This window comes from Scyliorhinus canicula, chromosome 11 (assembly GCF_902713615.1).
Source record: "Scyliorhinus canicula chromosome 11, sScyCan1.1, whole genome shotgun sequence".
NCBI classification, from domain to species: domain Eukaryota; kingdom Metazoa; phylum Chordata; class Chondrichthyes; order Carcharhiniformes; family Scyliorhinidae; genus Scyliorhinus; species Scyliorhinus canicula.
The window spans coordinates 42,216,138-42,233,908 of NC_052156.1; the positions used below are offsets into that span (position 1 = coordinate 42,216,138).

Genomic DNA, 17,771 nt, shown 5'->3' on the forward strand with positions numbered 1-17,771 from the left:
GTGGCTCGTCAGATACTGAAGTAGTCTATGGCAACTTGCCATGGTCCTTTGACAGTACATTCCAAAACCATGGCCTCTATCATCAAGAAGGTCAAGGGCAGCAGTGCATGGGAACACCACCGTTAGCACCCCAAGCCGCACACCGTCCTAATTTGGAACTATATTGTTGTTCCTTTACTGTTGCTATATCAAAATCCTGGAGCTCCCATCCTAACAATGTAAGTGTACCTACACCACTTGGACTGCAGCAAATTAAGAAGGTGGCTCACCAACATTTTCTCACGGACAATTGGGGACTGGTGAATGCCAATATCCCATGAAAAAATAAAGTAATATGCTACGTGCATGGCATTGCTTAGATTATGTATGTTGTGAATATCTAGTTCATAATTCAAATGTTTTCAGGTATAACTTTTAGTTTTAAGAATTAAAGTTATAACTGTGGATAAATAAGAGCAACTGGTTAAGAAATTGGGAGACATCTCCAGTCAATGCTCTTTACATAACCTTGGAGTTAATTACAGTTTAAAGTTAACCTGTATGTGTCTTGCAAGTTCAGAATTGAAAAATAAAACCTGAACAATGAATGATCCATCTCTATACTTATAATGGAGCCAAGGAATCTGGAGGGAGGGAAATTATATCCATTAGAAATATAAGTTATTTATATGGGTTACAGAACCAAAGAATTGTGTAGATGGTAAAATAATTTGTTTGTATTTCTACTTGAATTATCCCAACGCATTCCACATTTCCATATTAATAGTAAATCAGTGTGGCGCCTTGGATAGAAGGTTCTTTTGTTTAATTTATCTGTGTGGTAGTAGCAGTCGTTAGAGCTTAGATTTTATGGGGAGGCAGCAGCTGAAAGATTTGCTCTAGTTTGCAGCTAGTGGAAGAAATGTACAGTGTTCCTCAAAAGAATATTGTTGCAGGAAGGATTAAGTTTGAACAGTTGCTTGGAAAGAGATGGACAGAAGCCGTGGTAGCAGAGTGGGAAAAAGCAGTTTATGCATGACCAAAGCCAGGATAAGGAACTGAAAAGTCCACTGGCATGAAATGTTTAAAGAAAAGTAGAGGATTATTGGCCAAAATCTAATGAAGAATCCCTTTTAATTTGTACATCAAGGATACCTATTTAATTGGTACATCAAGGAATAGCTGAAATACTGAGGAGAGAAAATGTAATTCTGGAGAGCTGTGGCATACCTTTGAGTTGGTCCCAGGGAATGTGAATGAACCTTCAGGATTTCATAAGAATTCTTGAGCAGGGAAATAAAAAGTAGAACTGAGTTTATAACATAAATCTTTACAAGCTACAGTGCAAAGTTAGTGGCGCTTGCTTTGTTTAATTTCTCTTTTATATACACAATAAAGTGTGTTTTTGCCTTTAATCAAAACATGATGTCTTGCGGCATTGTTCTGTCAATTAATTGCTGGGTGTTCAGATTTCTTCTGGATTTTGTTCATTGTCACATGTACCAGGGTAAGGCAGCATGATAGCCACAAGTGGATAGCACTGTGGCTTCACAGCGCCAGTGTCCCAGGTTAGATTCCTTGCTGGGTCACTATCTGTGCGGAGTCTGCATGTTCTCCCCGTGTCTGCGTGGGTTTCCTCCCACAGTCCAAAGACTTGCAGGTTAGATGGATTGGCTATGATAAATTGCCCTTAGTGACCAAAAAGGTTAGATGGGGCTATTGGGTTACTGGGATAGGGTGGAGGTGAGGGCTTAATGGGTTGGTGCAGGCTCGATGGGCCGAATGGCCTCCTTCTGCACTGTATATTCTACGTTCTATGTTCGATGCAAACATTCTTTAAACATTAATGGTTCCTTACATATACTTTGAACTGATTATAACTTTTCACAGCTTTTCACAATGGATCACAAATCAAAGCTCTAAGTCTCAGAGTCAAAAATGTGCCTGAAGAGATAACTTTACGAATAGAGTCAGGAAACCCATAATGCCTTCTATGGAATAATAGTGCATTGTTGAGAAAAAAATAGTTTTTCAGTAGTAACACACCCTAAAGCACTTCAAAGCATTTCTTTCTGTTGATAACATCTGTGCTGCACAATGAGTGCTTCCACTTGTCAATTAAATGCACAAGAGATGTTTTTCTACTTTAAACACATAATATAAACGCAACTTTTTTTACAGAAGACATTTGTTCAAGAAAATATATTTTGCTGCGAGAAGGGATGAAAATTTTAGTCCGTGATTTAATTGTTCGGTCACAGGCTTGGATTGTGATCTTGTAGAATAAATTTAGTAATTTGACCCAATTATCTCATCTAACACATAAACAAGAACTTGCATTTATATAGCACTTTTAACTTAGAAAACTATCCCATGTTGCTTCACAGAAAAATAATCAAAAGATTGAACACCTGAGTCAATGAGAGAGTGCAGAGGTTTGGATAGGTGGTGGAGAGTTATAGCTGCATTACATCAGAATGCATGTGGGAGCTGAGCCCCATGTCTGCAGATGATGTTGCCAAGAGAGTGGCATGCAGTTGGTGAAAAAATGGTCAGTGATAGATCCTTCAGAGACTCCTGAGCTAATAGTGCAAGAGTGAGAAGAGAAGCCATTTTGGAGATGTTCAGGTAAATCTGAGCAGGGTCAATCTCACACCGCTGGACGTCAGAATGAAGACATTGTTGGGCATGTCAATGGCTGCAAGCGGGCCGACAAAGTTGAGGGGAGTGCATCTTGGTCATAGTCTTAGTCATTTGTGACTTTGATTAATGTTGTTTCAGTGTTGTAAAAATGTCAGAAACTTTTTAAAAATAAATTTAAAGTACCCAATTCATTTTTTTTTTCCAATTAAGGGGCAATTTAGTGTCGCCAATCCACCTACTTTGCACAACTTTGGCATGTAGGGGTGAGACCCACACAGATACGGGGGGCAATATGCAAACTCCACACGGACAGTGACCCAGGGCCGGGATCGAACCCGGGTCGTCGGAGCTGTGAGTCTGCAGTGCTAATCATTGCACCACCATGGGCAAGGTCAGAAACCTAATTGGAGAGATGATTCAAACATGAAATTATAAAATAGATGGGCCCTGATTTAGGAGGCGACAACACTTTCAAACACTTTAGAACAGAACAGGAGTATGGGGATGAAGTGCTGTTTACAAGGACTTGAGAGGTCAAGGATAGATTTTTGGAAGGTAGTGGCCGGAATTCTCCAAACCTGCGCCGGGTCAGAGAATCCCCGAAGGGGGAGGCTCGAATCCCACCCTGACGCCGGCTGCCCTATTCTCTGGCACCGTTTTTCGGGGGCGGGCTGGATTCCCGCCACGCCGGTCGGGGGCCGTTGACAGCGCACCTCCCCCCTGGCAATTCTCCAGGCCCCAATGAGCCGAGTGGCCATGAAGTTTTGGCCAGTCCCACCGGCATGAATTACTCACCTTACGCATGGCAGGACCTGACAGGTAAGTGTGCGGGGGTAGTCCTGGGGGGGGGGGGGGGGGGGGGAGGGAAGGGAAGGGGGGAGGGGGGAGAGGGGAGAGGGGAGAACTGCGCGTGCGGGGAGATCCAACCCCGGGGGGGGGCCCGCCCCCCATGATGGTCTGGCCCACGATCGGGGCCTACCGATCAGCGGGCGCGCTAGTTCCGTGGGGGGCCCCCGGGGTTGGATCTCCCCGCGCGCGTGGTAGTCCCACCCCAAGGACTGCCCCGCACACTTACCTGTCAGGTCCTGCCATGCGTAAGGTGAGTCACTCCGTGCTGGTACCCTGTAGGGCTCCACCATATTGTCCGGGGGCCGACGCGGACAAGGAAACCCCCGCGCACACACGGAAATATGCTGGCTGGTCTGCGCATGCGTGGAAATACGCCGTCAGGTCTGCGCATGCGTGGCAATACGCCGGCCGGTCGGCGCCGGCTGGAGTGATGCCAACCATTTCGCTGTCAAACTAGCCCCTGAGAAATTGGAGAATTCGTCACTTTTGGGGACTGTTGACGTCAGAGTGCTTGGCGCCGGTTTTGCCGCCGGCATGGGGACATAGCCCCATATTCAGAGAATCCTTCTAGGCTCAGGGAGGAGATGTGCAGATGTTGCCAAATACCAGCAATTCAGTCTCCTGTGCATTTTCCTAAACTGTTGGTAGGTGTCTGATTGGCAAATCCTGAGCATAGTTGAGCAGGTGCCATTTATGGAATATTGTGGGTTAGTGCCAGAAAAATCAGAATGATATGGTTGTATTAGCTACAGAGTTGAATTATTTTGTAAATGCAATGATTTCTTTGTGGCCACTTTCCTAATGTCAGTTGGTTGCTCTGTGATTAATTACCCTTGGAGAATCCGCATTTGGCGTCCAGTTTCACCATTGCTACAGTCACTCTGCCTGCTGCAAGAATATGTAGTGAAATAAAAACAAACCCTACATTTATTCAGCACCTTTCATGATGTCTCAAATTGTCCCCCCCTCCCCCCATTAAGTAACTTAGTTGTAGAATAATATAGGCAATGTTATCAAATGGCTAAGCAGGCTCAAGGGGCCAAATGTCTTACTTCTGCTTCTAATACATATATTCGTATGTCATTCTGGGCTGGATAAGATGAGTTGAGTTAGGTGACCTTTGTCATCCATAATTACCTTGCGAACAAAAAGGGTAATCATAGCTGGATGTTCTGTTTATTTTGTTGCTCATGGTTTGTTACTGTGGCTTTCTGGGGTGAAATTGTCAAGACAGGAATGCATAACGGGCTGTTAATGAATCAGTAACCTGTTTTATCCTGCAAATAATTTTCGAGAGTCTTTTTCATTTATTTCAATCCCCTTTCATGGTGCTTTTATGAGATTTTTATGGTATTGAAATACTGTGATAAATTTGTGTTGCATAGTAGCTATTGAAAATACATTATAGTGAGAAGTAGCAATCGGCAGGGTCGCCAGACTTGCTGATCAAGAAAAAATAGATATAACTGTGAACCATTCAGTCTTTTTTGTATGGCCTCTTAAAAGTTTTCAACCAGAGACAAGTGAGTACTCCGTTGGTTCTCATTGACACATATGGTGACACATGTTGAATCACTCAGCTTTGTTGCTCAAGAGTAATTCAAACTTTCTACTCTGAGATTACTGATGAAATAGAATCCAAATGCACCTCCTCTATGAAATAATTATGTTGAATAATATCATGCACCCAGAATCTACAGAATGAAAAAGATCTTGTGTAGTTTATCTGGGTTTCGCATACAAGTTTATTGTTACCATATTCATATGGTCCAATGTGTAGAACATGTTAATGAGGGCTGAGGCGGCTGCTGAAATCAGTGCTATCGCCTGCACAGTGTTACAAATAACCAATGGATATTTTCTTGTCAGATTAACAATATTGCATGACGCTGGTAAGTAACGTTTGTATTCTCTGGTTTGTTTAATAGTCGCACTTATAGGATGCACACAAACTAACCCTGGATTTTATTGTTGCTGCTCTTAATATTAATGACCCATGCAGTATATGTATCAGGCAATATTTTAACCAGGTGCCAATTATAGGTGTCATCATTTTACTTGTATCATTCTGTCATTGGTGAATGAATTGCTCAATCTTGAAAGAGGGGAACAATATCATGCATGATTGAGGTGGAGTGTTAAGGGATTGGGGTGGGTGTGAGTAAGAGGCCCAGAAAGAGAAGAAGCACCAGGATTTGTGATTTCTTTCCCTGGCCCTGCCTGTATGAAGTAATTTTTTCACTATTTAATGTTGAGCCCAAAAGATCCATTTTGAACTATGTAAATCTAAATTCTGGCGTATGATCTAATTTTCTATGGGAAAAATTTTCCAGTCCCACCCACCACAGGAATGGTGGCAAGTGGGCCAGACAATTGGACCGACCACTTAAAGATCTGTTGACCTCAGGTGGGGATTTCCAGTCTCCGGGCAGGCCCGACCGCAAAATCCCCCTTGTGCTCATTTTTGTACTGATGAAATCCAGTTTTTTATTTTAACGTTATACAATGAACCATTCAAAACACGTAAATTTTCAAAATGATGCTCTGGTCTGTCAGTCTATACCCTTAAGTTGTATAGTATATTAACATTGTTTTTTGTTCTTTTTTTAATTTAAAGTGCCCAATTCATTTTGTTTTCAATTAAGGGGCAATTTAGCATATGAGGAACGATTGAGGACTGTGGGTCTGTACTCGTTGGAGTTTAGAAGGATGAGGGAGGATCTTATTGAAACTTACAGGATACTGCGAGGCCTGGGTAGAGTGGACGTGGAGAGGATGTTTCCATTTGTAGGAAAACCTAGAAGCAGAGGACACAATCTAAGACTAAAGGGATGATCCTTTATGAAGAGGAAGTTTTTCAGCCAGAGGGTGGTGAATCTGGAACTCTGCCGCAGAAGGCTGTGGAGGCCAATTCACTGAGTGTCTTTAATACAGAGATCGATAAGTTCTTGATTAAAAAGGGGATCAAGGGTTATAGGGACAAGCCAGGAGAATGGGGATGAGAAAATATCAGCCATGATTGAATGGCGGAGCAGACTCGATGGGCCGAGTGGCTTAATTCGGCTCCTGTGTCTTATGGTCTTAGCGTGGCCAATCCACCTACCCTCCTTTGGGTTTTGCGGGTGAGACCCACGCACATATGGGGAGAATGTGCGTACTCCACACAAACAGTGACCCGGAGCCGGGATCGAACCCAGGTCCTCGGCTCCGTGAGGCAGTAGTGCTCACCAGTGCCGACCTAGCTGTTACTAATATTGACGGAATCTGAGCATTAACTAAGTGTGTTTTGCAGTACAAAATTTGTTTATTTGTTAAATACAAATAATTAATTCAGTACCAATACAGGAAGGTGAATTCTCTGAAATGAACCCTGTAGAATACACTCCTAAAAGCTCCCAAAGCCGCCCTCCAAGTATCTGCTCCCACTTAATTCACCCGTTGTGCAGGAAATGTAAGTCTAAAATTGCCGATATTCATTCTCAATAATATTTCAAGGGACAAAAGCAAGACTTCAGGCTGTGTATATTAATTTTTAATAAATGTATTTGCATAAATAATGGGGGCGATTCTCCGATTATGGCGACCAAGTGTTCGCGCCATCATGAATGTCGTCGCGTTTCACAACGTCACAAACAGGACCTGGGCACAGTCTATTTTGGCCCCCACTGGGGGCCAGCACGGCGCTGGAGCGGTTCACACTGCGTGTGCGCAGTTGGGCCGCACCATCCTGCGCCTGCGTGGGGAACCTTACGCGCGCCGGCCCCGAACCAACATGGGGTCGGTGTTCAGGGGCCAGCCGCGCCGGAAAGTAGGCCCGGAGGGGTGAGGCCGGCCCGCCAATCGATGGGCCCCGATCGCGGGCCACACACCATCGGAGGCCGCTCCCGGTGAGGGAGCCCCCTTCCTCCGAGCGTTCCCGCAGAGGTCGCTGCCGGCGGGACTCTGTCGGGTTCCCAGTGTCGGAGTAGCCGGTCAGCCCATCCAAGCCGGAGAATCGGCGGCCCCGCCGATTCCACCGGCCGGCGCATCGGCAAATGCACCGGCGCAAATGGCGCCAATGCTCTGCACCTCAGAGAATCACTGCTGGCGTCGTGGCACGGTTCCTCCGAATCTCCGGCCCGGTGCGGTACTCGGAGAATTGCCCCCAGTAGCTTGCATTTTATCCAGTGCCATCAGTGGATATAAAAACATTCTAAAGTCCTTCAACAGGAGAAAATTAGGAGCCAAAGAGCATTTGTCTAATTCTTTGTCACTTTTGAGGGTTTTTTTAATGTTGATTCTGAGTGGAGAGAAGTAGTGACAGGAAGAGATTGAAAAGTTCAAAGAGTAGGGCCCACCACCATGAATATAAGGTTGGAGAGAGCATAATATTTGGGAACTGTTATGCCACCTTGGGCTAGTGCGTGATCAATTCCAGCCCACTTGACCCGAAGTCGCAACACAAATAATTCTTAGAAAAAACCTCCAACGTTTTTGACCCTTAGCTGACCAATAACTACAGTTAGCAAGTTTGTAAATTTAAACACAATTTTATTAATAACAATAACTATAATTAAATATGCAGAAAATGCAACAGGTTATTATCTAGTTCCTACCCCTCCCTTTAACTCACCCCCACCTATATATAATATATACACACACACACTACAGACAAATGCAGAGAGGAAAAGAGGAATGTAAAAATATTAAGTAAAAAGTAGAAAGATGCGAGTTTTGTTTCAGATGGTTGTCCTCTAGCATGCCTTTGTTCAAAATAGGCTTTCAGTGAGAAAATCCGGCTTTCAGCCTGTAATGATTTTCACTGTCGGTCTCGAGACCTTGCTGCAGGTTCAGAAAACAGCATATCAGCAGTATTTCTGGAGAGAGTGCAGCAGCTTCTCTGAGTGTCCAGGACCTGACTGTGCTTTCCTCAGTTCGTTGAAAATCATCCCACTTGGGTAGGACCCAATCACCACCTATTACTGCGCAGGATACGGCCTTATGTCAATTCAGTGGCCAGAAGCCAACCAATCGAACCAAATCTCTCCTATCTCAGGTGGCAAAAAGTCTGAATTTTGCTGTTGAAAGCTAGCACAGTGTAATATGTGTTTCCCGCTTCCTCTGTTAGACTTAAAGATATACGTCCATTAAACATCCAAGGATCAAAATGATAACAGCAAAAACAAAGAAATGGGAAATTAGGGAATAACAGGAAGGGTCCTTACAGAACCAAGAGCTAATATAGATTAACAAAGCTGGTGGTTATGAGTAAGGGCCAGGATGTCGACCATAATTTGGGGCAAGTTGAAGTTTTGAGGAGTCGGGCAAGAAGAAAATTGGATAAATTCAATCAAGGGGTGATAAAAGGGTAATTAAGGTTTTGATAAGCAGTGAAGCAATGGTAGAGAGGTGAGCAGTATTGTAAAGGTGGAAGTATCTTGATGAATAGAACATGGAGCTTCAAATTTGGTTCTGAAAGAACTACATGCTGAGATTCCACAGTCTGGTTCAGTTCCAAGAGAGCAATTGACACTATCCCTCAATTGGAGGCATTTTTGATTCATTATAGACCAGGTCAGCCAGATTTGTTTTATTCAGTCACAGGATATGTTTGGGTGTCCTTGGTTAACCCAGCATTTATTACTAATTGCCCTTGGAAAAGGTGATGGTGAGCCCCTTCATGAACTGCTATGGTCTGTGTGTCAAAGGTACTCCCACAGTGCTATTAGCACGTTCCAGGCTTTTACCCAGCAGCAATGAAGAAACAGTAATATGTTTCAAGTCAAGATAATGTGTGACTTGGAGGGAGTTTACAGCTGGTGGTGTTTCCAATCTCATTGTCTGACAATATGAAGGTAGGAGAAGTAAAGCCACCTGCCATCATCATATGCATGGCTGCTAACCTCATTGTTAAGAAAATATTAACATGCACTTTTTATGTGCATATTATGTTTGGACTCTCTAAGCTCAAAAGTGCACTGTTTTTGGCTGAGAACTTTGATTTTCATTCACTGTTCTCAAAGCAGATTACATGTTAATCAGGAAGAGAATTGTTCAGGTCTCCAGACTTTATTATTCATGTGATCAACCATTTTTCGACACATTCAATATAAAAGTGGTTGTCCTATTTTGAACACTGTTCTCAATGTGGATAAATTTTGCTTTTTCAGATGAACTACAATGTGCCCATGTACAAACTGGAGATTCAGAACGTGAGAAACAGGAACTACAGCAGGAGTTAAAGGAAGCACAGGAATTGGCTATATCCAGCAAACAAAAATGTTTTGAAATGCAAGGTGAACTTTTTGTAATATACATACAGATTGTGCTCAGAATTACACTGTAAGCCATTGAGATTATAAGTCAGACTCGCAGTGTGGCTCACTTGTGTGTGCTAAAAGCCACACGTATTCATACAACAGACTCTAAGACCATACACTATAGGAGCAGAATTAGGCCATTCGGCCCATCGAGTATGCTCCGCCATTCAATTATTGCTGATATGTTTCTCATCCCTATTCTCCTGCCTTTCCCCATAACCCTTACTTACTTTCAGGTTGCATAGTTCCACCATCACAAAGTAGGTTAGTTTCCTTTGAAGCACAGATCGCACATCCAGGTATTTTTGTCATTTTCAGTGATTCAGCTAAAATAGTTATAGCAATGATTTGTGGAACAAAATTGGGCACGAGCAGAAAACTGAGCTTCTGAACAAATAGTTCCTTTTGTTTAAACAGAATGTGCTTGAATCTGGTAACTATTTGTCCATGTGGATCATTGTTTCAATTATTGGGCTATTTTGGGAAGTGATCTTGTGTCCTTGTTCTCCTGCTTTTACGAGCTTGGTTGTATAATGTGAATGGTTCGGGAGAGACTGCAAAGGAGAAAAGAAAATTCGAAATGCTATTAACTTTTAAAGCTACTTCTCCAATGCCCTTCTTATGTATTACAGAATAATTCTCAAATGTAGTTTTCACTTTTTTAAATGTGAGATAAATGTTTCCTGGCCAGTTCTACTACTAAATTTTCCTTGAAGTTGCTTTGCCTTCAAAATGATACTATTTTTTAAAAACTGCATCAATAGTGTACTTTTAGTCAATCGGGTTTTATGTATGTTTCCTCTGTTGCTTTACAGCATTACTTGAAGAAGAAAGGAAGACAGCTAAAAAACAGGTTGAAGAATCAACCAGACAGATCCAAGCATTGCAAGGTATAACCTTAAACAGAACTGTTTATTTGGTACATGTTGACCTGAGAGGTGTTATGACAAAGTATCACTCTTCACCAACTCATATTTCTATTACCATTCTTTAATTTGGGACAGATGCCACCAGGTCAGTAATAATGATGCATCTTAATTTTATCTTTAAGAGCATCCTTTATATGACAGAAGTTAGCACTGTTGCTTCACAGTGCCAGGGACCCGGGTTCGATTCCCGGTTTGGGTCACTGTCTGTGTGGAGTCTGCACGTTCTCACCGTGTCTGCGTGGGTTTCCTCTGGGTGCTCTGGTTTCCTCCCACAGTCCAGAGATGTGCAGGTTAGGTGGATTGACCATGCTAAATTTCCCCTTCATGTCCAAAGATGTGTACTTGGGGTTGCAGGGATGGATCAGGTGAGTGGGCCTTTGTGCAATGATCCTTCGGAGGGTAGGTGCCGACTCGATGGGCCGAATGACCTTTTTGCACTGTAGGAATTCTATGGAAATTCAATAAACAAACCTGGAATTGAAAGTCTCCGTAATTGTGACCATGACACTTTCATTGGTTATCGGGAAAATCCATCTGGTTCACTAATGGCCTTTAGGGAAGGATATATGCTGTCCTTACCTGATCTGGCCTGTATGTGGTTCCAGACCTACAGAATGTGGCTGGCCCTTACCTGTACTCCAAAATGGTCAAGCAAGCCACTCGGTTCAAGAGCAATTAGAGATCGGCAACAAATGCTGGCCTTGCCAGCAGCATCCACACTCTATGAAAGAATAAAGAAAAAATGGAAATTTACATGACCTTACTGGAAAGATACTGTAGTACTCATGATAAACATTTAAAATAAGTCCAAAACCCTTAGTCAATTAGAATTGGTCCACAGTAGTTAGATTTAAGAAATAATTATTGTGTGATTTTTCTATGAAAATGAATTCCGTCCTGGAAATATAGTTTACATTTGGCTGTTACAAGCTTTCAATCAAGTGAAAATGTTTACTGTTTCTTCTGTGTGCAGCTCATCTTCACAAATTGCAAAAGGATATTGAGATCCTTAGAGAGGATAAAGAGATTGAAATTATTGAGACCCGTGATCAGTTAGCAAGTACGCATAAAGAGATTGTGGCTTTACGACAGACAGCAGTAGAGGCAGCAACAGGCCGTGAAAGTGACATTGCCATCCTCCAAGGAGAATTGCACAAGGTGCAGACAGAGCTGGAGCAATGGCGGCAAACTGCCTCAGAATACGAATCAGAAATCTTCAACCTTCAAACCAAGCTTCAACTTCAGACTCAGCAGCAAAAGGATAAACAGAAAGGGGAAGCGGTCCAATTGCAAGGTAAAGAGTGTGGAACTGTACTTGTAAATGAGATTTTCAAGATGCTTTGCTGTTATTGATATACTCGGCAGCAATGCATACTTTACAGTTGACTCTGATTTCCTGATGGTAACCTCAATATATGTACAACAGCAAAATCATACATGTCATTGATAGTGCTATCAAGAAACATTTACTCAGCAATAATCTGTCACTGGTGCTCAGTTTGGGTTCTGCCTAACCAATTGGCTTTAGACTTCATTATAATCTTTGTCCCAATATGAACAAAAGAACTGAATTCCAAAGGTGAGGTGAGGGTGACTGACTTTGACATAAGGCAGATTTGACCGAGTGTAACTTCATGGGGCCCTAGCAAAATTGGGCTTCAAGAGTTTTTACAAGACTAATAGCATAAAAGAGCAAGTTCAGAACATAGGGTCTCATAGGATCAGTTCAGGGATTATCAGATTGTCGTCTGGGGTGACTTGAACGGCACTCACTATGGGAGGCATAAAACCACTGTGAGCAACTTTAGGATTTCCATGTTGAACTGTGCATATGGAGACTACAGATGTTACCGTCAGTCTCCGAGAAGCAGTAAAAACAGACACTGACCGTTTTACTGTCATTATCATCCAAAATTAAGGCAACAAAATCTGGCTGCCTGAATTTGACATTGTTTATGCATGTGTTTTTTCCCTATCCTTTGCACTGCCATTCAGTGATTAACTATTTCCAACCCCATCCACAAAGACCTTGCTCTGATCTCTTAGTAGTTGAACTCATAAAAGCAAAGAATAGAAGCACAGAGGCCATGCAACCTATCATGTCCATGCCAGCTCTTTGCAGGATCATTCAGCTTGTCCCATTTCCCTACCTTTTCCCTATAGTCCTGCTATGTTTTTTCCAGTCTGGTAATTGCTTAATTCCCTATTGAAAGCCATGATTGAATCTTCCTCCAGGAAACACTCCGGCATTGCTTTCCAAATCCTAACCTCTTGCTGTGCAGGAAAGCTTTCCTCAAGTTTTCCATTCACTTTAAATTGATGTCCTCTGGTTCTCTATCCTTGCACTGGTGGAACGGGTTCTTCCTCCTATTAATTCAAAACCTGTTGCAGGAGTAAATACAGTTATTCGGCTATAGTGTACTTCTCATTCATGAGTGACCAGACCAAGATTCTTGAAAGTTAAAACATGGGCTTTATTTTGAGCTATAGCAATGGCTCCAGTACTCCAAATAGTGACACACTAGAGAGGCCTAATCCAAGGATTACACTGACAGTTACACTTTAGGGTTTGATTACAAGAAATTAGCAGATGCCAATCAACGGTGTACATTTGTTTCAAAATTATCTGTGTCCATTCACAATTAATGATCAGAATTACATGTAACATATGAGTATAATTAACCAATCATATTCTGGGCACGTTTACTTAATTATAATGTCGCCAAACACTATTTGTCTCTACTTATCTAATAACTGCTAGACATAACTAAGATAAATATTTGCCTGGCCGATGCTATACCTTACCCCTTTCCATTGTCCCTTGTGTTAGTGGACACACATGACGTGCAGCTGCATAATGATAAATTGATTTTTTTTTTTGTATGTGAGCTGTATAACTATAGCCTCCCTATAATTAATATAGAAATGGTCCTTGAATGGCATCTGTAGAAAGTCTTAGCTGAAACAACTGGTTTCTCATCACTGGTTTTCTTTCTTTGAGAATTTAGCAGCTTGTGTGATTTTTAGCTTGTATAATTTTCAACCTTTCAAAACCCCTCATGATTTTGAAAACAGCCCCTCAAACTTCTCTAAGGAGAATGGCCCCAGCTTCTCCGATCCATTCACTTAACTGAAGTCTTTCATCCTCAGACCATTTTAATAAATCTTTCCTGCATTCTCGTTAGTGCCTAATGTGGTGCCCAGAACTGAACACACTGGCCGGGATTCTCCCCTACCCGGCGGGGCGGGGGGTCCCGGCGTATTGGAGTGGCGAGAACCACTCCGGCATCGGGCCTCCCAAAGGTGCAGAATTCTCCGCACCTTCAGGGACTAGGCCCGTGCCGGAGTGGCTCCCGCTCCGCCAAACGCCCTTTGGCGCCCCGCCGACCGGCGCCACAGCTGGCCGAAAGGCCTTTGCCGGCCGGCGTGAGTCCGCACATGCGCCGGAGCGTCAGCAGCTGCTGACGTCACCCCGGCGCATGCGAGGTGGAGGGGGTCTCTTCCGCCTCCGCCATGTTGGAGGCCGTGGCAGCGACGGAAGAAAAAGAGTGCCCCCACGGCACAGGCCCACCTGCCGATCGGTGGGCCCCCGATCGCGGGCCAGGCCACCGTGGGGGCACCCCCCGGGGTCAGATCGCCCCGCGCCCGACCCCGGGGCCCGCTCGCGCCGCCGGCACCAGAGGTGGTTTAAACCACAATGGCGGGAGAGGCCTGACAGTGACGGGACTTCGGCCCATCACGGGCCGGAGAATCACCGCGGGGTCCCGCCGACCGGCGTGGCGTGATTCCAGCCCCCCCCCCCCCCCCCCCCCCCCCCCCGATTCCTGGGTGGCGGAGATTTCCGACCACGGCGGGGGCAGGATTTATGCCGGCCCCGGGCAATTCTCCGACCCTGCGGGGGGTCGGAGAATTCCGCCTACTGTTGCAGTTGAGGCCAAACCAATGTTTATGGAGGTAACCTCTTTGTTTTTGTACTTTATGCCTCTATTTATAAACTCCAACTCCAAGTGCTTTCTCATCCTTTATTTTATATTTCTTCTCCTCGTTCCTCCCACTAAAATGTATCATTTAATTTAATCTGTCATGTTTCCTCCCATTCCACCAGCCTGCCTATGTCCTCCTTGGAGTCACAATAGCACAAGAATTAGGAGTAGGAGTATACCATTGGGACCATCAAGCCTACCCTATGATTCAACCCTACGATGGGCAGCATGGTAGCACAGTGATTAGCACTGTTTCTTCACAGCTCCAGGGTCCCAGGTTTGATTTCCGCCTTGGGTCACTGTCTGTGCGGAGTCTGCACGTTCTCCCCGTGTCTGCGGGGCTTTCTTCTGAGTGCTCAGGTTTCCTCCCACAAGTTACAAAAGACATGCTGTTAGGTAATTTGGACATTCTGAATTAACCCTCCGTGTACCCGAACAGGCGCCTGAATGTGGTGACTAGGGGCTTTTCACGATAACTTCATTGCAGTGTTAATGTAAGCCTACTTGTGACAATAAAGGTTATTATAATTAGATCATAGCTGACCTGATTGTGGCTTCAACTACACTTTCCTGTCTGCTTGCCATAACCCTTGACTTCCTTGTTGATCAAAAATCTCTCAAACTCAGTCTTGAATATTTTCAATGACCCAGCCTCCACGCCTGGGAAACAGAATTCCACATACTAACGAACCTTTAAGGGAAAGAAATCTCCTCATCTCAGTTTTAAATGAGAGAACCCTAATTTTTAAACTGTTTCCCCCTTGTTCTAGTCTAATATCCTCTCCGCATCCACCTTCTCAACTACCCTCAAAATCTTACATATTTCAATGCGATCATCTCTCATCTAAATCGGAATGGATATAAGCCCAACCTACTTGACCTTTACTCATAAAATAACACCTTCATCCCAGGAATCCGTCAAGTTAACTTTTTCTGAATTGCTTGTAATGCAATTTCCTTTCTCGTAAGGAGAACAAAACTGTAGACAGTATTCCAGGTGCTGTCTCACCGAGGCTATCATTGCCTTCTTCCTCACTGTTCACAATAGTCCCACGTTTTCCGACATCTGCAGATATTAAAATTACCCCCTGCACTCCCAAATCCAGGTTATTATATTGAGCAAGAAAAGCAGTGGTTCTAATTCCTCAATAATGCCACTTATGGGTGGGATTTACCAGATGTTCACGCCAGCAAGTCTCTTTTGTGGCACTTTGCACATGAACACCAAATCAACCACATTAACTTCATCAGCCCTCTTTATTACCTCCTCAATAAACATAATTTGCCCTTAACAAATCCATGCTGGCTTTCCTTAATCAATTGCACTTGTCCAAGTGACTGCTAATTCAATTCCAGATGATTATTTCTAAAAGCTTTCCCATCATTGAGGATAAATTGACTCGCCTGTAGTTCGAAGGTTTATCCCTGTGCCCTTTTTTGAGCTTGTGTAACATCTGCAGCTCTCCTGCATTGTGGCACCAGTCCTGTATCTAAAGAGAATTGGAAGAGTACGGTCAGTGCCTCCTCTAATTTCCAGCCTTTGCTCCGTGTACACTGGTGTATTTAATTTGGTCCTAGTAACTTAATTTTAAGTACAACCTGCCTTTTTTTTTAATAAACATTTTATTGAAGTATTTTTGGTATTGTAACAACAACAAAATAAACAATGTACATGAAACTATAAACATAGTGCAAAAGCCATCTTCCTCCCTTACAGGTCCCACCTTTATCAAACCCCTACTCTAAGCTAAACTAAACCCCCCCCCCCCCCCGCCCCTTCTGCTGACGATTAATTTTCCGTGAAGAAGTCGACGAACGGTTGCCACCTCCGGGCGAACTCTAACAATGACCCTCTCAAGGCGAACTTGATTTTCTCCAAACAGAGAAAGCTAGCCAGGTCTCCAACTTCGGGGGCTTTGAGCCCCTCCAAGCTAATAATATCCGCTCTGGGCTACCAGGGAAGCAAAGGCTGGAGCGTCTGCCTCTTTCTCTTCCTGGATTCCCGGGTCTTCCGACACCCCGAAAATCGCCACCTCTGGACTCAATGCCACCCTTGTTTTTAACACCGTGGACATGACATCTTCAAACCCCTGCCAAAATCCCTTAAGCTTCGGACATGTCCAGAACATGTGGACATGGTTCGCTGGTCCTCCCGCACGTTTTGCACACCTGTCTTCCACCCCAAAAAATCTGCTCATCCAGGCCACTGTCATGTGAGCCGGATGAACGACCTTGAATGGTATCAGGCTGAGCCTGGCACATGTTGGGGATGCATTGACTCTACTCAACGTGTCTGCCCCATGACCATCCTATATCCTCCCAGCTCCTCCTTCCACTTGCGCTTCAGCTCCTCGGTCTGCGTCTCCTCTGATCCCATAAGTTCTTTGTAAATGTCAGAGACGCTCCCTTCTCCTACCCACCCTCTGGAAACTACCCTGTCCTGAATCCCCCTTAGCGGTAGGAGCGGGAAGGTTGACACCTGTTTACATAGGAAGTCCCGCACGTGCAGATACCTGAATTTGTTTCCCCTCGCCAACCCAAACTTCTCCTTCAGTGCCCTCATACTCGGAAAGCTCCCCTCTATAAACATATCTTCCATCCTCTCAATCCCTGCTCTCCGCCATATCCAGAACCCCCCATCCATACGTCCCGGGGCAAACCGGTGATTATTACAGATTGGGGACCAGACCGATGCTCCCTCTGCTCCACATGTCTCCTCCATTGTCCCCAGACTCTCGGAGCCGCCACCACCACGGGGCTGGTGGAGTACCGTGCCGGTGGGAACGGCAGAGGCGCAGATACCAATGCCCCCAAACTGGTGCCCTTGCATGAAGCCGCCTCCATACACTACCATGCCGACCCCTCCCCCACCACCCACTTCCTGATCATGGCTATATTCGCCGCCCAGTAATAGTTACTAAAATTTGGCAGCACCAGCCCACTCCCCTACTCCACTCGAGCATTACCTTCCTTACTCGCGGGGTCATGCCCGCCCAAATGAAGCCAGAGATCACTTTGTTGACCCGTTTAAAAAAGGACCGCAGAATAAGGATGGAGAGACACTGAAATACAAACAGGACTCTCAGGAG

General features: G+C 44.3%; 1 protein-coding gene across 16 annotated transcripts in view; it reads left to right on the top strand.

Moving 5' to 3' along the window:
• The window catches only part of slmapa (sarcolemma associated protein a), a 287,081-nt gene that overhangs the window by 233,052 nt on the left and 36,258 nt on the right, over positions 1 to 17,771 (top strand). For all 16 annotated transcript variants that reach the window (XM_038812836.1, XM_038812840.1, XM_038812844.1 and 13 more), the window contains 3 exons: positions 9,621 to 9,746; positions 10,586 to 10,660; positions 11,673 to 11,993. In XM_038812836.1, coding sequence (XP_038668764.1) covers positions 9,621 to 9,746; positions 10,586 to 10,660; positions 11,673 to 11,993 — 522 coding nt within the window. The remainder of the gene's footprint in view (positions 1 to 9,620; positions 9,747 to 10,585; positions 10,661 to 11,672; positions 11,994 to 17,771) is intronic.